Source organism: Copidosoma floridanum, unplaced genomic scaffold, assembly GCF_036245765.1.
Source record: "Copidosoma floridanum isolate Cflo_tuat_1 unplaced genomic scaffold, Cflo_Japanese_pri ptg000025l, whole genome shotgun sequence".
In the NCBI taxonomy this organism is placed as follows: domain Eukaryota; kingdom Metazoa; phylum Arthropoda; class Insecta; order Hymenoptera; family Encyrtidae; genus Copidosoma; species Copidosoma floridanum.
Genome location: NW_028321902.1, coordinates 4,584,075 through 4,604,430, shown reverse-complemented (window position 1 = coordinate 4,604,430; position 20,356 = coordinate 4,584,075). Strand labels below are relative to the sequence as shown.

Sequence of the window (20,356 nt, the reverse complement as noted above, 5' to 3'; positions counted from 1 at the left end):
GATTTCCTTGCAGTTTGCCGGTACAGTCGATGGAGGGTGACCTCGGTGACGTGGACTGCGAGCTGATCCAGGACATAATCCAAGGTCGCAACCAGAACGCGCCTCAGAGTTCGAACAACAAGCGAGCCAAGTTAGCGGCTATCTTGCACGAGTTCATGGTCATGCTGTCGGTCTGCCATACTGTCATACCGGAGAAGGTGGACGACAACATCATCTACCACGCGGCTTCCCCGGACGAGCGAGCACTGGTCGACGGGGCCAAGAGGTTTGGCTACGTCTTCGACTCGCGGACGCCGCATTACGTCGAGGTCCAAGCGCTGGGTGAACGCGAGAGGTACGAGATATTGAACGTCATCGAATTTACGTCGGCGCGCAAGAGGATGTCCGTGCTCGTGCGCATGCCGAACGGGCGGATCAAGATTTTTTGCAAGGGCGCCGATTCCGTTGTGTACGAGAGGCTGCTCGAGGAGTCCCAGGAGGAACGAGCTGACAGTTTGGGACTCGATAATTACAGGGAGACGACGCTCCAGCACTTGGAGTCTTTCGCCTCCGAGGGTCTCAGGACGCTGTGTTTTGCTTCTGCTGACATTCCCGAGGAACGATACAACGTTAGCGAGATTTTTGTTTTGTTTTTTTTTTTTTCAAACGTAACGCTTTCAATGCACGTGTGCTCAGTTTTGTTGTTGTTGTTGTTGTTGTTGACAGTGGTGGAAGAGCATCTACGATAAGGCGGCTACGAATTTGACGAATCGAGAAGAGAAGATTGAAGAGGCCGCGAACCTCATCGAAACCAATCTCACGCTACTGGGCGCCACTGCTATCGAGGACCAGTTACAGGATCAAGTGAGTCGATGATCGCCATTAGTTTCCCTGTTGTTGCGGTCCAATAAAAACCAATAAAAAATTCATTGATTTTACAATGGGATTTTTCTATTAGTTTCTTATCGGTATTTGCACCCGTAAATCCAAATAAAATCCGAAATGGTCAAAAATAGATTTTCTATATCATTTATTATAACTAGGACATGATTGAACAAAAATAAATTGACAAATTTATGTCCTACCACCCGGATGGCAACACCAAAACGGGGGGACTAAAGTATTTTTTACAAAATTCTAATAAAAATTAATAACTAACTTTTCTTTCAATTTACATATAAAATACTCTAATCCCCCCGTTTTGATGTTACCATCCGGATGGTATGACATAAATTTGTCAATTTATTTTTGTTCAATCATGTCCTAGTTATAATAAATGATATAGAAAATCTATTTTTGACCATTTCGGATTTTATTTGGATTTACGGGTGCAAATACCGATAAGAAACTAATAGAAAAATCCCATTGTAAAATTTTGTTGGTTTTTATTGGACCGCAACAACAGGGTTTGTTTTCTTGTTGTTCGGGATACTTGTGAACGTCGGTGTTTAGGTTCCAGAGACCATAGAAGCCCTCATACAGGCAGACATCAACGTTTGGGTACTGACTGGTGATAAGCAGGAGACAGCCATCAATATTGGCTACTCGTGCAGACTGATTACCCATCCCATGCCTTTAATCATTATAAACGAGGGCTCGTTGGACGTACGTTTTGCTACTTTCTCATTAATCCTTACTTTGAAAGTATTTACGGTTTTGAAAGATAATTCATTAATATTTTAGAAAACGAGGGAAGTGATAATTCAGCGGTGTCTGGATTTTGGTCAAGATTTACGGTGCCAAAACGACGTTGGACTCGTCATTGACGGAAACAGTTTGAAATACGCTTTATCCTGTGATCTCAGACGAGACTTTTTAGATTTATGCACTTCGTGCAAAGTTGTCATTTGCTGCAGAGTATCGCCAATGCAAAAAGCAGAGGTTGTCGATTTAGTCACGAGCAACACCAAAGCCGTGACTCTGGCTATTGGCGATGGCGCCAATGACGTGGCCATGATTCAAAAAGCGCACATTGGTGTCGGTTAGTTTCATTTGTATTACTTTGATCTGTTTTTTCTTCCTCCCTTTATGTAAAAAATTAATTTTATTGTTCATATTCAGGTATATCGGGGGTCGAAGGTCTTCAAGCTGCGTGTGCCTCAGACTACTCGATAGCTCAATTTCGATTCCTGAAGCGCTTACTATTTGTTCATGGTTCATGGAACTACAGCAGAATGTGCAAACTAATTTTGTATTCCTTTTATAAGAATATCTGCCTCTACGTTATCGAATTGTGGTTTGCTATTTACTCTGGCTGGTCCGGGCAAATTTTATTTGAGAGGTGGTCCATTGGTTTGTACAACGTTGTACGTATCCTTTGCAATTTTTGAAACTATTACGATTCGTACATCTCGTTAACTGTTATTTATTTCTTTCTAGGTATTTACGGCAGCTCCACCTTTAGCAATAGGTCTCTTCGATAAGGTGTGTTCGTCCGAAACGCATTTAGCTTATCCCAGTTTATACGCCGCGAAAAATGCCACAGAGTCTACGTTTAACATTAAGGTATGACAATCGATGTCATTAAAATTTAATCATTCGCTTGAAGTTTCTTTATGTAAAAATTGATATCTTCCAAAGGTATTTTGGGTTTGGATATTCAACGCGCTACTTCATTCGGCACTTCTTTACTGGCTGTCGTTGTTTGCCCTCAAGCACGATGTGATTTGGGACAATGGCCGGGATGGTGGCTACCTTGTTCTAGGAAATACAGTTTACACGGTAAGAGAAAAAAAAAATATAAACTCTTTGATACGTAAGAGGTGGAATGAATATTCAATCGACATATTTTTTTTTGTTCATGTTTCAGTACGTAATAGTGACGGTATGCGCGAAAGCTGGTCTCATCACCAACTCTTGGACGTGGGTGACTCACTTAGCAACTTGGGGATCCATTATGCTGTGGTTCATTTTCATCTGTATCTACAGGTACGTTGGATTTGCGATTGAAATTCCTAATTTATTTTCAAGATAAATTGAAAATTGAAAAAAAAAAGTTGTATTTATTTTGTTTTACAGTAATGTCTGGCCTTACCTGAATGTTGGAGCTGTGATGCTGGGCAACGATAAAATGATATTCACATCACTTGTCTTTTGGTCGGGACTCGTGCTCATTCCGTTTATTGTTTTATTGCCAGACTTGATTGTTAAAGTGTACGCATCTGTCAACACATTTCTAATGGCATCTCTCTATGGTGTTAACAAATCACTCGTCACTGTTATTTATGTTTCAGTGTAAAAAATACAGTGTGGAAATCAATCACTGAGGCTGCTAGAGAGCAAGAGATTCGAAAGTCCGACCCTGGCAATCTTTTCCACGCACAAGATTACAGGAGCTCGTAAGTTTTTCGTACTTAATGTCTCACGCCAAAAAAAATTTTTTTTTTTTTTATTTAGTAGACGGTTTAAGGGCTTATAAAAACAGAAAATTTAATTTTGATGAGCAGATTGGATACTTAATCATTGGTTGCAGATAATTCAGCGCATATGTCATTTTATCATTCATTTTTTTTATGTATTTACCCTTGAGATTACGTGGAAAAGACCCATTACTATTTACCTATAGACATCTTGCGTAAACTATCAAAGTACTGTTTATGCTTTTTATATTAAAAATAACACGAGTAGTACGTTAATACACCTACGCAAGATGCCTATACTGTACACGTATCTCATTAATTTTTCCAGAGTATGGTATACAATGACATTTACATTCTATTATACTGATCCTCGAGGTGTTTTTATCTGCATGAGGTGACAAGTTGTTGCAACTTTTTTTTTCAATCTATACCTTTAACTCTTACCATTGAATTATACTTACCAGTTAATTATTTACAACTTCAACGACGACGACTCGCGTTAACTTTTGTTTTGCATGGCTACATTCAAATTATACGCGATGCGCCGTATAACTAACTTTTTTCAGTGTATAGCTTATCGCTAATTTATTCTTTAATATCTAACATCGTAGCTACGATATTACCTTTATGACATGAATATATATATACACAAAGGTGCTCGAAGAATATCCACGCTGAATATTTTTTTAAACAGTAATGAAAGAAAAAAAAAAAAAAGAAGTACAAAAAAACGCACGCGCGTGGCGTGAACCTTTTTTCTTTAAACAGTTGGTCGTTGCGGCGAATCTCGTCGGTGGTCTGCCGATTAAGGAAGCGGTTCGTCATCGGCAGGCTCCTCACGATCCTCGTTTCGAAGCGTCAAGGCAATTCCACCACCAGAAGAGATCCTGCATGCTAAACCAATCAATCCACACTAACCCAATAGGTATTCCCTTTTCCTTTGTTTTTTTTTTTTTTTGCCAAATTTTTTTATTGAAGCGAGTTTTCAACTATTTTCTTTTTTTTCTTTTTTTCGTCACTGAGTTTTGCAGTGTGTCTTCAGCTGAAATCACTTGAAATATTTTTTTCTAGTCCAAGTTTTTCATTTTTCCAAGCTCCCACGCGGAAACTCAAGCATACCTTACTTGTCATGAAAAACCGTCAGCAGTGCAACCTTTCAGAAGTCCGTAACATTCCTGTAGATTCCCACATCCGGTCTCTGCTGCTTGTGATACCAAGTTTCGAAACAAACTTGCGACCATTGCCTTCGGAGTGTATATTTAATGACGAGAAAGCACTGAAATCTCCAATGGACGCATGCTTTTACGGACACTGACAATATTTGTTACACAAAGTATTTTCCGAGGATTTTATTTATTTGTTTTTTTTTTTTTTTAATATACTTTTAATGTTTGTTGATTTGGTTGTCACCCATACATTATTGTTTTTGGTATATAGTTATTAAGTAAGCGATTTATCGATGTTACATGCGATTGTTAAATAATTATGATACGCCTGATATTTATCATAATTCTTTATCAAGTTTTAATGATCCTTTTGGATGTGTATTATTACTCTCCGTTAAATTATTTACTTTTATCATGATTGATTTGTTCAATGTTATTTCAATTACTGTCTATGTAATTTTAAATGTATATTTTCTCATGTCTGCCGTGTCTCGCAATTCATTACTCTTCATATTTTTAGGTAATTTACAGAAAAACTAGTCATTTTGTAAAATCATAGACAAGCACCCACAGTTTGAAAATTTTTTTTTTTTTTTTAAGATAAAATTTGTAATTAATTACCAAATCAATAATCCCATACAGTATTTTCGATCGACCAAAGTACACGGCCCCAACTTGTCGAGTTTTGACACTTTTACTACTTAGTTGGGGAAGAAAAAAAAGAAAGTTATCATTATATATTTCATACGATCCCATGCAAAATTTTCTAACCATTTCTCTCGATGGGCTGTGTTTTTGTTATTAATGCTAAATCTCTTTTCTCATTTTTTTTGTTTTTGGATTATATCGTGCAGTTCGGTGCATGCCATCGTCGATATAGCGAGGTGTAAGTACCCACCAGTAGACATTCTCTCTCTCTCTATCTCTTTATCTCTCACACAATTCTGTCACTCTCAATATATACTTACACTCTTGCATTTTGCGATTCACAAAAATATATACACCCCCACGCAACAGCAATACAAAAATGAAGTTATATTACTCGTGGCGAGGCTGGCTTGTACATTGCAAAATAAAAACTATACTCTGCTACATCGCACACTCGCTATCAAGATACGATCGATTTTACGAAAAAAAACCATGTTAATATAGAATGTAAAAAAAAAAGAATCCTCTGATAGTAATTCTTCAGCGAGAAGAACAGTAATGCACGATCACGTTGCATGTCACCATATTTTCATAAAAAATTGTTATGTATACTTTACAATTGAATGAAAAAAAATATGTACATCTGTATGCGAAATTTTTTTTCCTAAAGATTGCTGAGAGAACGTACGGAGTTGGGCACATGTAATTTTTAAACTTTTTATTTACAGTGTTATTTATGCAAAAAAATAATAAATATATAATAATTTTGACGAAAAAAAGGTCATGAATTTTGGATGTCACATGAATCTTTAGTATCTAAAATGAGATTGATTTTTCTATTAAAAAGAAAATGTTATTGTGAATACCGATAAAAAAAAAATTTACTTTATTCAGGGGAAGCAAATTTTTTCTCTAAAGTGTTTGATAAAATAATTGTGCCCAAGTCTAAGTACACACAGGTGTTTTTTTTTTTTCTTCTTAGGTTCATATTTGTGGTGTCTTTTTTTTAGAATTTAATTGCATCGTGTGTGTTATGTATTGACCGAAAGCTACCCTTTTTTTCGCTTGAGTCTCTGGAATGATCGAATTTTTTCTTTTACCTCATGTATGGCAGTATGTCTCCTTATACAAGGTTATCTCATGCAAAAAATGTGTTTCCGCCATTTTAGACAGTACAAATACCATTTACTTTTAGCTTAGACTGCGCTTATTTCGCATAAATTAAAACATCTGCATTGATGAAATTACCGAAAAAAATATTTTTTCATTCCACAATTAATTTATTATAAAAAAATATTTAAATTGCAAAAATAATCTTGCTATTCGACGAACGAATCGAGTTTACAATGTGCGCAACAAAATTGCTAGACGCTATAATATGTCCAGCTCGTCTCCACATAAAAAAAAAAAAAAAAGATTAACCCTCAAATGATAAAAACGAAAAGTCTGCAAAAAGAAAACCAAAGAAGGAATAAACGATGGAGGAGGAGAAAAAAAAAAAAAGAAAAAAAGATGGAAATATGAACAATTGCAGATTGACGGAGACGGCGCGGCTACTGAAAAACGTTAAAAGCGTGTTCACCAGGCGTTCAAACGCCGCAACCAGGGTTAATGTCGAGGTGGAGCTGTCACGTAAGTTTCTCTGCTAGAAATGGAAAAAAGACGACCATCCCTCGACGCGTCACGGCGCGTCCTCTCTCACGGGAGTGTACATGCATTTATTTTTTCAACAAATCACGTGAAAGAGGACACGAGCCCCGTTAATTGTATACGAAACTTGATGATGCTCCAGTACTATTTTTCCTTAGCTCTAGTGTGACTAATTCCCTCACTTGAATCACAAATCGACGAACAGAGTGTGTGTTAGTGTGTCTTTTTTTTTTTTTTTTTTTTTTTACATCCCCTATACCGAGAGTTTTTATATTGCTTTGTATGAGTTTTAAACTTGTAGCAAGTTGTAGTCGATCGGTTACTTTGATCGTAGTACTTCGAGTCCTAAAATGCAGCTACGACCGTAGTAAGAAATAGTGTTGACCCATAGTGAAACTAGAAAAAAAACAATAAAATGATTTATTTATTTATTTTTTTTTTTAATTAGAAAGTTTTCAAGCACTTTTTAGCTCAAAAACACAAGCTTTTAATACAACATAATATATACCGATGCACCTCACACGCGACCACGAACAAATAGTTTGTGCGTAGTACACACGCGTTTTAGTTGGCTAAAAAAAAAAAAAAAAACAAATTTATCATATCTTTGGTGGTTTGATGGAAAAAACAAGTAAAATAAAAATTTGCTTTTAGAAGTGCTTCATATAACACACTCACACACGTATATCCACGACATGCACTGTAAATTAATAAAAAAAAAGAACCCCTCTTCTTTTTTCTGTAAATGTAGCAAATTAACGCTCACACCCACGTACACCTGTTACAAATGTGATGTTGCATCAAAAAAAAAAAAAAAAAAAAAAAAAAATTTCCATTTTCGTCCGCGTGAAAAAAAAGTTTAGTAATACAATACATACACTGAGAAAAAAAATGGTCTAGATAGACTTTTTACACTATGTAAAAAAATAATTTTTAGTGTTTAGAATAGTAATTTTTGTTGTAAGTACAGTGATTTTTACTGTTTTTACAATATAAATTACTATCCAGCAACTAAATGGTAAAAATTAGGTTGGCCCAAAGTAAAAAGTCCCTATAGACGGTGGAATGACACCAGATTACCATTCCAGCCCACTAATTTTAATTTTTTTATTCTCTCAGTGTATATTCTAGAAATGTTATACTTTTGATGCAACACGTCCACAGCATGCCTCATTATTGTTATTCGAGCTCGACGCAACAAAGATATTAAGAGCTCGAAAAACAAATCAACACACACACACACATGTAGAATATAAATAGAGAGTCCAAACTAACGATGATTTTGGGCGCATTGAAATATCGTGCACAGATGGCTTCGCATTTTCGCAAGAGGAGGGCGGTACAGTTTCACAGACGGACGTCATCAGGGCGTACAACACGAATCTACCGAAACCGGGTGGTATGTGAGCGACTGGTGCCGCGGCAAATTGAACCGCCTGGGCGCATCCTCGTCCACCGTCAACACCGAGGTGGCCAACTAGCGGATTCTCTTTCTCTTTTTTTTTTTTTTTTTTTATAACTGCACAAACTATATAGGATTTATATATTGATGAAAAAGTGCCACGAACTTTTTTTTTTTTTTTTCATAATTCATGCTCGCGTCTGTGCGGCAAATGTGTTTATTTGTTTACGCACGCACCGTTACCTTCTTATCACGTGACTGTACATTTTTACCAAGGATATATATACATGTGTGCAATTCCAAGGCATATATATACATACAATTAATATTGAGTTCGATAAATTAATGTACACGTTAGAATACATACAATGTGGAGATGTTTCAAGTGTATAAACAAGAAAAGGACATGTAACTGTATACACATATTGTACATTAGTATTATTAATGTGTCGTCGTACGTAGTAGATCGTAAGAGCCAGTTGTTCGTCGTGCTGAGATTTTCTTGAGTATATAATATATTCTTGGTTGGAGGTAAAAAAGAAGAAAAACAAAAGAAAAAAGTTTCAGCCACGGGGTTAAAAATAAAAGCCAAGCGTGAGCTTTTCCGTCGTCAAGCTTGTGTGGAAAGTATATAAAATCTTGTCCAAGCGATACGTTGACAAGGCAATGTAAATATAATATTATCGAAAGTTTTCTCTGAAAGTCTATAACTATTTGTCCAAAGAGATGAAGCGACGATTGGTTGTACTGTGTAATTTTTGAGGCATTCTTTCAAATTTTTATTAGAGTATAGTGTTTCGTCATTAAAGGTACAAGCGTGGAAAAAAAAAAAAACTTTCAGAGTAAAACTGTTTTCGTCGATGCGCTTCCGAATTCACGTTATTGTGAAGAAAGTATAACAACAGTCGAGGAAACCGCTGTGCGGACCATTTAGAAAATATAAATATATCCGGCGTATAATATAATGTAATAAAAAAAAAAATGGTTCGATTGTCTTAATCATGTGCATTTTAAGTTTTTTTTTTTTTTTTTTAACGATATGAATGCTTGTGAAATAGTTGTATCTACATTTTTCTAGTCAGTTGACAGTGAAGTTTTCAATTAAAATGAACACAAAAGCATTATTGACGCTCATCGTTGTAATCAAAGTTTACCATGTCTATTCAATATATATTTTTTTTTTTTTAAACATTTTCAACAATATTTTATAAAATCATCGAACCAATATTTGACGAAGCATTCTGTCAGTGAAGTAACATATACTACAGTATAAATAAGTACGTATAAATGTAAGAAAAAAAAAAAAAAAGGTGTTAGCTGTAATTATAGACCAAGACGCCTATTGTACAAACCTTTGGATTAAGTATTGACATTTCGTTCGTCATCGCGTTATTATTAATTGTTGATTATTTTTAGCTGATGATATACTTGCATCATTAAATTTAGACAAACACGACGACGTTGCGATTTATGTGAATCGTTTCGATTTTTCGTTTCACTGTAGATGAATATATTTCACCACGAAAAACTCACAATAAGTACATACTTTCGATTCACAACAACACCGTATATTAGTCTTCAGGAAAAAAAAAAAAAACTAAAATTTTGCGTTCAAACAGTGTTTTTTCATATCTACCGATTAAAAAAAAAAAAAAAAAAAAAGATAAAAATCAATTTTTATTCAACACGACTTGGTTTTTTTGCTCCCTGACTCCAAGCGCAAGCTGATGTAAAAGTTTTCCTTGTCCTCGCGGTACCTCGCCTTGAGCAGAAACTCCCGCGCCAGCGAGTGATCGGAAAACTCGCAGCCCCTCGCTCGCCTCTGACACCCCAGCAGCCAATCCCGCGTCGACAAACGATTCCTTGAAAAAAAAATCAAAGCTTTTAAGGAAAAGAAACAAAAAAGGGCACTATCGTTATCACTTCGTCATATCCTGTGCATCGGTGCAAGTGTATCTCGCCAAAACGTCACCGATCGAGGGAACAATAATCAAAGCGTCGCTTTCTGTCCTCGTCCGCTGCGCCTCTCTGCTTCCGAAGCTTTCGCCCAACTTCTCCGCCAGAGCGTACCTCGCGGCGTGGTGAGCCCTCAGATGCGCCCACGTCTCGCTCAGCCTGTATCGCAATCATAATTCACGGATATGAATTACAGGTCCAGCGTCTTCGAGAGCAGCGCCAGCAGGACGTTCGACCCTCGCTCGCTGAAGACGAGCCACGAGGTCACCGCGCCCCTGTGCATCGCTAAGAGCTACCGGGCCGAAGCCTTTTATTGAGGATCGCGGAGTTTTTTCACTAAATACAATTGCTTTTTTTTTTTTTTTTTTACAAAATAAAAATAATTGGACAAATTGTTCAACTGTGATTTCGATTGATAAGTGCACGATGACTCGGAGCTATACAAACATTTGAGTGAGTCATGTGTTTTTATATGTATATACTGGTCCAACGCGAGTATGTAAAGATAACTTTTTTTTTTTTTTTCAATGTTGAATACATTTTTTTTTTTCATATTTTTCACAATATCGTGCTTGGATTAATATAGCGCCAACGAATTGACAATTTCTCGCTTATTTGTACCAATTTTTAGGGTCACTTTACACTGTACATCCAAGTGTTTTAAAATACACGTTTAAGAATAATCAAATCTATGATATTATGGTGCACCAAGTATTCGATCAGGTGTACTAATGTATACATTTTTAATACGGGAAAAACCAATACAGAAAGGCTGTAGAATGAAAAAACTCGGCTGTTACAGCCAAAGTGTGTAAAATCTATGATATACGTCTTTGTACTTTCTACAACCATCTTACATAAAAAAAAAAAAAAAAAAAGTTAATTGGCAATGCATAGTTAACAAAGTTTCGACTCGAACGTTTATCAACACTACGTTTTCATAGAAACACAAAGTTTCGACACAAAACGCTTTAAAAGTGTATTTCAACACATTTGTATGCACGCGGGTGTAGAGGCACCCAAATGTTCTCAAGATGTCTTGCAGACTCCTAATGCCCATCGAAACTCCCCAAAGACGTCTTTCAGATGTACATATTAGAAGTCTACAAAAAAATCTTGAGAACACGCGTCGACCGGGTACAGTTCCAAATTCCACATCAGCTAGCCAGGTACCTGTAAACAGCGGGCGACTGCAGCCCGGCGAGGACCGACGCCGCGGACTGCCGATTCCCGGCCCGTAGACACCTGCTCGCGGCATTGACCAGCCTAGCCACGAGTCTCGCCCTGGCGCTCACTCCCCCGGCATCCACGACCCCACTGGCCACCAAACACGACACCCGGTGTCCAAAGGCCACCCAGGCTGCGACATTCGGCGCTCCCCTCGACGTCCTCTGCTCGACAGCCACCTCCAACTCGCCAACAGCCACGCGGATGAAGAGCACCCGGTCGACGAGGCCCAGCTGCCGAGCTATCGCCACGCTCTCCAGGTCCCAGATGCTCAGCCGCGGGTGGTCGAGCCTCAGCCGGCAACGCAACCCGGCCACCGGCCCCCGGTACCGGCACCTAGCCGGTCTCCGCTCCTGGAAGCGACGCAGCCCAGCCAGGTGCTCCCGAGTCTCGCGGTAACACTCCCCACGATCACGGGGACGATACCAGTAGTTCGGCGTCCAGAAGAGCACCGCTCCACCGCCGCCACACCGAGGTCTCGGCAGCTCAGCCAGGGACACGCTGTCGCGCAACTGCCGCCGGGAGATCGGCAGTCTCAACTCCACGGGCTGGCGTCGGATGGCCACGCAGCTGCGGGACCGGCGGCTCAACGACAACAGACGACGCTCACCCGGTTGAACGCTCCAAGGCCCGAGGCCGTCCAGGAAGTGCGGGGCTGTCGAGATATCGCGCCTCCTCTTCGGCTGACCCCTCCTCGTCCCGCCCATCTCCCACACCAGCACGCCGTCGTCGACGAGTCGGTGGACGTCGCGGACTTCGAGGCAGAGGCTGGAGATGCAGTTCTCGTCCACCCCGCGGCCGCACCGAAACAGCTTACGAACCATCTTCTTCGGGTAGCTGATCTTTGGCCTCCCCTTCGGCGAACGATCCCTCAGTTGGTCCCTGGAGGTGCGAAACGCGCGTTCACCCTTCGATCGTCGAAACCAGAGGGTTGGTGGGTCGGTGTCTCACTTGAGCCCTTCCAGACTCCTGTGGGACAGAGCGAGCTTCTCGGGCGTGTAGTTGCCGCTGTGCAGCGGGCCCAAGTACAGGTCCCTCTGGGTCCACCTGGGACGGGCCAATTGGTGGCTGGTGTCGAGCCTCGTCCGTGGGATTGGACAAGTGGTGCCGGAGGTGGAGGTACTCGCTGCGGCTGAGGTTTCGGACAGCGAGCTCCCGAAGCGCCTGCGGTCCGTGAGCGCCTGGACGTGCTCGCACCAGGAGATCCAGCGGCTGGACCTGCCACGCGAACCCCCCAGCTCGTAGTACCTGGCTCTGCCATCGATTAACCTGGCGGTTGGGTCAACTGGTATGCGACGTATAGGTTATTCGGGCCACGTGACTGGGGTTCGAAAGGTATAAGGGGGGATAACCTCGCTTTGAGCGTCTGCCGGTGCCTCCTGCGGAAGACGCTGAGCGCGACCAACTCGACGGGGTAGACCGAGAGGAGCTCGAGACTCTCTATACTGGGGTCCACGTTTTTGTGGCAATAGAACACTTTGCTGGTGTTGCGGAAGACGTCCGTGGCGACGATGAGGCGCGACCGAGTAAGGCCCAGGGCTACTTGGCGCACGCCCCTGCCGTCGCGCGTCGTTTCGGCGAACGGGGATTCCAAGAGGACGGGGTCCAACGCGAGCTCCTGGTACTCGGACCAAAGGAGCTTTTGGATCCTCGGGTTTTCATCCATGACTACCGGGGAGTTTGCATTATCGCTCAACTTTGGATGGTTGGAGGTTAGAGTCGAGTGCAGGTGGAACATTCATCTGTCCAAGACCCTATTGTAGAACAGTACCTAATAGTTCCGCAATAGGATCCAGAATAGATCAAAGCTTCACCGACTGTATACGTTAAGGTAAATTCAGCACAACTCGCAAAGACAAATATATATATATGTATGTATTTAAAAAATTCTCTCGTCGTTTTATTTACATAGTATATAAATTATAAATCTACACGTGTATAATACATTTCAAACACAAATATTAAGTACACATCTACATTCGTACGTTTGTGATTGGTTTTAGTATATGTGTGGTTCTTTCGATTTGTTCAAACCACTCTTGTTGGAGGAAAAAAAAAAAAAAAAAAAAAAAAATTCATATCCTAAAGTTAAATCTAATGTGTCACTTGATAAAACTTTTGCGAGGGTATTTACAATACGCGCTGTTCGCGCTTTCTTAGGATTTACATTTGTACTTAAAATTAACCAAACGTCTAAGCTACGTTGTTTTTTTTTTTTTTTTTAATCTTCTAAGTAGTGATCTAATCGGAATACTTGAATATAACCAATGGTTGGAAAAAAAAAAAAAAAAGTTATTTACGTAAATAGCTCGCATTTCGTTTCTCTATTCATTTTGCTGTTCTTGGAACATCGGAAGGTGTCGGAAAAATCCTCCAAATTTGAGACGACACCATTGACCTTCAAAGAAGTTTCGTAAGCGTCGTAATTGTCGTAAATGTCTCCTATCTCGCATATTCTCTGAAACAAAAATGTTTTGGATGTATAAAAATAAATTGGATATTTTTAACGTAGTAAACAAAAAAAAGTGTAAATATTTACTTCGGCGTAAGATAAGAAAAACAGCTGGTTCCTGCTCATGCGTTCGAATCCTGGTAGGAGCTCCTCGTTGGAGCTCTGGACTCTTTTGTACGCCTCGAAGGCGGCTCGCAAGCCTGAAATTTTTTCGTATATTTTGTCCACCTGCACCGTGTCCCTGTTTATTACGTACGCCAGTTGCCAATTGAATTTCGACACGGATTTCTGAAAGAAAAATTTTTTTCCTTCATTATTTCATCTCATTAAATCGCTTTGACGTTGCTTTTATTTGACGTACGTTGTAGTGGCTCAGTTGGTTGGTGAGGCATTTTTCCTTTAATTTGTACGCCTCGATCGTGTCCTTCGACAATCCATCGGACGTCCGCGCGTACTCGTTGTACTTTATATCATCTACGATTAAGTGTTGTTAATTTTTAATACTTTTCATACATAATAATCGTATAGTGTTCAAGTATAATACCTGTCAGACTGATGTAGTCGTACAAAATCGAGCCCAACATCGATCCAAAACTACCATAACTGATTGCGCTGGAAATAAATTTTAAAAACTCGTCAATGCAATTTCCAATTTATATTACAAATGAAATTGTTTGTATTTTTCAAGTACCTTGGCAATTTCGGGCTGAATAGTTTGTAATTCTTCTCGTTCAAGTACTCGGTTGGGAAAACTGAAAATATAATTCATTTATTTTAATACGATTTGGATCGGTATGATAAATAAATTTAAAAAAAAAATAGATTCTGCAATTTGAACTTACATATGCGATTCAGATGACTACTCACTTCGAAGTGGTGAATCAAGGGCGTGGATTTCTTGGACATTGTCAGTGGACTGGAAAGGAAAAAATAATTCAATAACCATATTGAAACATCTTTTTTTTTTTACACAGTTCATCCTATACTTACTCGTATCGGCGTGGAAACTTCAGTCCTTGAAGTTTATGGATTAATGAACTCTTCTTGAACTTGATCACATTTTCAAAAAAGTTGGAATTCAACCGCACCTGTCCAAAAAAAGGCAAATAATTAAAAAAAATTAGCTTGGCAATTTTAAAAAAATAACTCACGTTTCCATAATAGCTGTTCATAAACGCTCTGTCCACCTGCCATTCGGGGTACCCGATCACCATCTGCAAACTCTTCAATTTATTTGTCGCGTAGGACTTTGTCTCCTCGTCCATCCATTTGGCATTCAGCAAAAGATCCATAAGCGCGTCTCGTACGTTGTTCATGACTTCTTCGGCCTGTAAATACAATGAATCATTCCCACCGCCAATTCTCACGCGTAGGTGATTTAAATGATTTCGGATTTCATTGTGATTTCAAAACGATTTTATCATGACTTCCTCATGCTCATTTAATATGATTCCAATGTCGACCCCGGAATTATTTGTAAAAAAAAGTTATACCCAAATACGCGTGGGATAATTAATTCAAAATTGGTATTCATCCAGCTACAATCAAACAAGAAAAACCACGTTTACCTCCCATTAATGATTTTCAATACATCTATAAGTATTTTTGTTCGCTTAGTTGTAGAACTAAAGTTGAAAAGATTCATTTGTTTTGACTTGGATTTTGATTCCAGAATTATTTTATAAAATTTTAGTTCTAGTTCACTCGTAAATGATTTCAGTTTGATTTCACGAAAGAAGTTTCACGGTCTTGGATCTAGAAATAAACTTACGTAAACTTTCTGCTCGCGAGGCACGTATCTCCTGATGTACTCGTACGTGACTCCAACCAGTTGATTGTCAAATTGGTTAATGCAAAAGGTGGACCTTCGAACGATTCAAAAACCTGTCAGACGAAAACAAAGCAATTTTCGAAAGTAAAAAAGGGTTGTCCAACACACCTGTTGTGTACGTTCTCGAAAAACCGTCCCAACTCGGGGTTCAGGTACTTGCTGATTTGCGTGAGGAACTTGAAGTGCACATACTTCTCCACCGCAATCGACGGCGTGTTCCGCAGCAACTGACTCAACTTGTTGAAGTACTCCAGCTTATTGACCACGATCTTCTCCGATCCGGTTACGCTACTGCCGACAGGTGCGAGGAGCGCGTTCAGGACCTTCAGCCAGTTCATCTGAAAGTAATGAATCGTTTGCAACTCCATCCTGATGACCAAGTCCCGAAAACCTATCGATATACTTACGCCCTTGCTTTTGCCATCGTTGGTCGAGTCGTACGTTTTCTGCCACTCGTCGATCGTCATTTTGTTCCTTATTAGCGTCGTAGCGTTCTCCTCCGACATTCCCAAGGGAGGGAGGATCTGAAAAAGCGAGAGAGGACAATAAAAAACCAACTCATCGCGCGAAAAGCGTGGAAAAAAAAGTTCGAAAAAAAACCTCAAAGAGGGCGTTGTTAAATTCCATCACGTCCTCGTAATCGACCACGTAAGGATTCTCTTGGTCGTGGTCCTCGAGCAAATTGGAGACGATATCGCCAAAGTACCTGTACTTCAGCAGACTGTGGACTGAGTAAAAGTACAGCGGAGACGGTGGAGCTAGCTGCGCACAAAAAAAAAAGAAAAATTTCGTTTATAAGATCAACACACGATTTCAGATTCTTAGTAAGATTCGATAACGATTTCAAATTAGATTCATCGGTAGAGCTAATGAAAAAAAAAAAAAAAAAATTGCATCCTGTTTATTTTGATATCAAGGTTTCATACATTTTCAAACTGGAGGCAAATTTTAAATTCATAAATCCGAAAAATCGTTACTTATATCTTAAAAATGTCTTCATGACCACAGAACCCAACCCTGCGTACAAAGTACTAAGGTTTTAAAAAAAACGTTTTATAAACAATAAGCCTAGATTTCATGATGATTTCATTGAGGACTACCGTATGAAATCTTGGATGGATAAGGAAAAACTCACAGTCACAATATTGGCGTTCGAGTTTTCCGGGTCGCGCGCGACGCGAACGTTGAAAAAGGCGTGCTCGAAACCCAAAGATGCGTAGTAACCATCGCTGGCCTGCCAGTCGGCAAACTCGAACTCATGGCCCCGGCGAAAGAGATTCCGGCCTTTCGACGTTTTCAGGATCCGCGAGAACTCGCGCTTCGTTCTCGAATCGTTGTCACCTGCAAAAAGATAACGATTTTTTTTTTTTTTTTTTCGATCGATCGGCAAGAGAAAAATCATGTTTTATTGTTCTACGCACGTTGTTCCATGCAGCTCCGGTAGAATTTCTTCTCGAACGCCAGCGATCGCGTCTGCTTCCTCTCGATGGACGGTGATTCCAGGATTTCTATTGAACAGAAACATATTTTTATTCATTTTCAATTAAATAGATTTAAGTAATGATAAGTACGTACCCTGTATCTCCTTAATCCAAGAGCTCGTCTTGTTTTGTCTCCTTCCGCACGCGTAGGTGAAAAAATCATCGCAAGGCTGGGACGATTTGTTGACGCTGGCAAGGAACAAATCGGCTGCGAGGGGGAAGAAAAAAATGTTTTATTGCCGATTGTAAAAGTATCGACAAAAAGGATGAAAAAGAAAAAAAAAAAAAAAAGACGCTTACCTACGTCGTTGCAGCGCTCGTCGTTACATACGTCGCTGAGATCGTGAGAGACGTAGTAGACCGACGGCTCGTACCACTGACCTATCGGTTCTCTGCGCTGCTCGACGATCTCGCCAGCTCCATGGACGTCACGATGGGTGATCTCGAGCGCGCAAGCCAGACATACTATTGCGTTGAAAATTCTGTGGAGAGAATTTTTTTTTTTTTTTTTTTTTTTCATTCGTGCATTGAATAATTATTAGTCCCGTGGCTCGATCGGTGATTTTAAAGTTTTCGGTAAATCCATGCGTATTATAATCTCTACGCGTTGAGATAACAGCTATATATATTTGGATTAAATTATCGTCATCTGTACATAATTAACTTTTACAACTTTTAGTAGGAAGAAGAAAAAAATTGTTAGGCGAGGGCTACTTCCTGTCGTTAACTTTGCACGTTTTTAAGTGCGTAATATCAGCGACAGGAATTTTTTTGTCGTTTAATATACTCAAAGGGTAATTTTTCAAAGGCTTACTATTAACACTATTGTGAAAATTTTCGTAGAAAACAGAAATTTTAATTAACGCACTTGGATTTGTATCGAACAAACTGTAACGCACTTGGCAGACAAAATGCACAATCATTTTTTTTTTTTTTTTTTACTTAACCACTGATAAATAATAAAAAAAAAAAAAAAAGAAGAAGAACCGTAAAACCAAAAAGGACAAAACAAATTCACTCACGAGACGGTACGTCGGAAGCGCAACATTTTCGGGGCTATTGGAGGCGCGCTACTGCACATATAACACAAAAGCGCGCTCGCGTGATCTCCACACCGCGCGTATATGTTTATGTATAGGTTTTTCAGAGCTCGTGATACTTAGTTGCTCGCCGTACTGAAACATCATTGGGAAGGACGCGCCATTTTATATCTATAATTTTTTATCGTTCCCGACTACATTTCTTTCGCGCCTCCGCCGCCACAACACTGTCAGCGTTACGCGCCTCTTCTACGTCTTCTTCTTTACTTTTTTTTTCTTCTTTTTTTTCCCTACTTCTCTCTGCTTCGTTTTCTCTCTCTCTCTCTCTTTTTTTTCTTTCTTCTTCTTTTTTCCTCTTATTCGGTTTATTTTCATTGGGCGTGTGCGTACAAGTACAAAGCAATAGACGCTTCCGTCAGACCATCTTTTTCCAGGAATCGACGATGGGTTTTATCATTGCATCATTCGATACACATTTCTTGCCAATTAAGAAAAATCATTGCAAACGAAATCCATTGCATTTAGTTTGAGTTTAAAAAAAAAAATTTATTCTTTTTATATCCGTACACCGCCGCGTGGAGGATTAAAATTTTAAATTAGAATGACGCAATTTGGCATGTTAATAGTGCGATGGCGCTGTAACATGGGAAAGCTGAACGTGAACTTTGTTCTTGGAAAACGCGCTATTCGTTGGCTCTTTGATGTACATTTTTACGTGGAATTTATTTAGTAATTTTTTTTCTCTTTCTTTTTTTTTTAATAAAACGATCTTAGCACGAAACTTGGATATTTTACATTAATTCCATCACTGCAGTTGTGTTAACTACGCGTACTTACAAATAAAAGTATACAATTTTGTTTTATGTAATTTTTTAATGAACTTAAAACAAATGTTTTTATCAAGCTTTTTCTACATTCCAATGATGAAAAAAATAAAATCAAATACTATTACTCTAATTTATTTCAATATTATGTTTTAACAATTGCCAAACAAATCATGGGGCAATTTTCAATTAATATATTACATGATAAATAAAAAAGCGTCAGTCGCGTGACAATAAATTTTTTAGGATATGATGAAATTTGGTTCAACTTAGAGAACACATGAGCACAGTCACGTGTATGTAAAGTTCAATTCCTATAGCTATTCGCGTCGAGAAAAAGCACGATTTCAAAGTTATAAAATGATAAAAATATGCGTTACTTAATGATGTACCAGTTCAAGCAGTGTATTTTATTTCCGTGAAAGACGCACAAAGACGTAATATGAGTCATCTCTTCGAGTGGCTTCATGCGATTAAATGCTATCCTATAAGATAATAATTAAATAACAATTTCACAGTATACCATACCAAAATATTAAAAATACACCAAAACGATTGATTTACACTATCGCGTATTCCGATTAGATTTTATAAGAAATATCAAGCAACCGTGAACCACACAAATCTACGCAATGTCACGCTCGTAAATACATTTACATTGATTTACGAATATCATCGCTATCCACCTATCCTTCGTCGCTTCGACTAAAACAAACAAAATTCCAAAAAAACTAATTTTAAAGCATCAAAGAAAACCGTACGGTTGAAATATTAAATTAACACTCGTAAAAATAGCCCGTGGCTTATAGAAAAATTCATGTATACAAAAGGTGACGCGCGCGTCAATTGATTTGTCTCGCTCAAACGTGACGACGACTCGCGTTTTCCCGCTTGTACGAGTCTTTTGTAAAAATGTTATCGAATGCGTATATTACATCAATTACGCATCTGAATGAACTCGATGGTCTTTGCGAGGATGACGATGGTAACGCGCTCACGGATCGTATGTTCTTTATTATGACTCCTTTTCTTTTTTAAGCCAAGTGGGATAAGGTATTTTTTTTTTTTTTTTTTATCGTAAAGACGTTTTTTACGTACAACCCTATGCATCACCATATCGGAGACAACAAACGTGCATCAATATATACGTATATATTGAAAGATAACTTTAATCGTTCGAATATGCGTCATAGCTTGTTCGATTTGTATGCACGTATTATTTTTGGGTGCAGATAAGTTTGGTGTGATGAAAAATCGTCAACTAAAGAGATAAACTAGACTGCAAAGCTATAAAGATTAAGCGAAATAATACAAACGGCACTGTGCATTGAGATTCATGTT

The 20,356-nt window shown here is 39.0% G+C and overlaps 3 protein-coding genes across 7 annotated transcripts in view; 1 reads left to right on the top strand and 2 right to left on the bottom strand.

The window, feature by feature from the left end:
• Window positions 1-8,287, top strand: part of ATP8A (ATPase phospholipid transporting 8A1) — a 33,592-nt gene extending 25,305 nt beyond the window's left edge. Inside the window, exons 7-18 of one of the 4 annotated variants that reach the window (XM_089595346.1) lie at window positions 14-608; window positions 706-843; window positions 1,432-1,584; window positions 1,663-1,960; window positions 2,041-2,285; window positions 2,359-2,484; window positions 2,560-2,700; window positions 2,789-2,907; window positions 2,998-3,132; window positions 3,213-3,317; window positions 6,687-6,784; window positions 8,112-8,287. In XM_089595346.1, the coding sequence (XP_089451472.1) occupies window positions 14-608; window positions 706-843; window positions 1,432-1,584; window positions 1,663-1,960; window positions 2,041-2,285; window positions 2,359-2,484; window positions 2,560-2,700; window positions 2,789-2,907; window positions 2,998-3,132; window positions 3,213-3,317; window positions 6,687-6,784; window positions 8,112-8,209 (2,251 nt within the window). In that variant the 3' untranslated portion in view covers window positions 8,210-8,287. Of the gene's footprint in view, window positions 1-13; window positions 609-705; window positions 844-1,431; window positions 1,585-1,662; window positions 1,961-2,040; window positions 2,286-2,358; window positions 2,485-2,559; window positions 2,701-2,788; window positions 2,908-2,997; window positions 3,133-3,212; window positions 3,318-5,358; window positions 6,664-6,686; window positions 6,785-8,111 lie in introns of those variants that run through there. The other 3 variants (XM_014351975.2, XM_014351976.2, XM_014351982.2) reach the window with 3 other exon arrangements.
• Window positions 8,288-9,858: 1,571 nt separating this feature from the next.
• Window positions 9,859-13,125, bottom strand: LOC106638586 (uncharacterized). The gene is made up of 5 exons (XM_089595482.1): window positions 12,740-13,125; window positions 12,339-12,656; window positions 11,334-12,269; window positions 10,128-10,319; window positions 9,859-10,066 (listed from the first exon to the last, which is right to left on the bottom strand). The coding sequence occupies exons 1-5, from the start codon at window positions 13,123-13,125 to the stop codon at window positions 9,886-9,888; spliced, it is 2,013 nt and encodes a 670-aa protein (XP_089451608.1). The 3' UTR covers window positions 9,859-9,885.
• A 496-nt stretch (window positions 13,126-13,621) lies between these two features.
• LOC106638641 (endothelin-converting enzyme 1-like) lies at window positions 13,622-18,397 on the bottom strand. 2 transcript variants are annotated; one of them, XM_014351912.2, is made up of 17 exons: window positions 18,174-18,397; window positions 17,452-17,633; window positions 17,246-17,359; window positions 17,092-17,178; window positions 16,806-17,011; window positions 16,271-16,432; window positions 16,078-16,194; window positions 15,779-16,008; window positions 15,611-15,704; window positions 14,991-15,167; window positions 14,830-14,927; window positions 14,682-14,755; window positions 14,531-14,591; window positions 14,384-14,451; window positions 14,201-14,313; window positions 13,927-14,127; window positions 13,622-13,845 (listed from the first exon to the last, which is right to left on the bottom strand). In XM_014351912.2, the coding sequence occupies exons 1-17, from the start codon at window positions 18,230-18,232 to the stop codon at window positions 13,684-13,686; spliced, it is 2,205 nt and encodes a 734-aa protein (XP_014207398.2). In that variant the 5' UTR covers window positions 18,233-18,397; the 3' UTR covers window positions 13,622-13,683. The 2 variants fall into 2 exon arrangements, with proteins under 2 accessions (XP_014207398.2, XP_014207397.2); XM_014351911.2 differs by having other exon boundaries at window positions 15,779-16,194.
• Window positions 18,398-20,356: the final 1,959 nt, after the last annotated feature.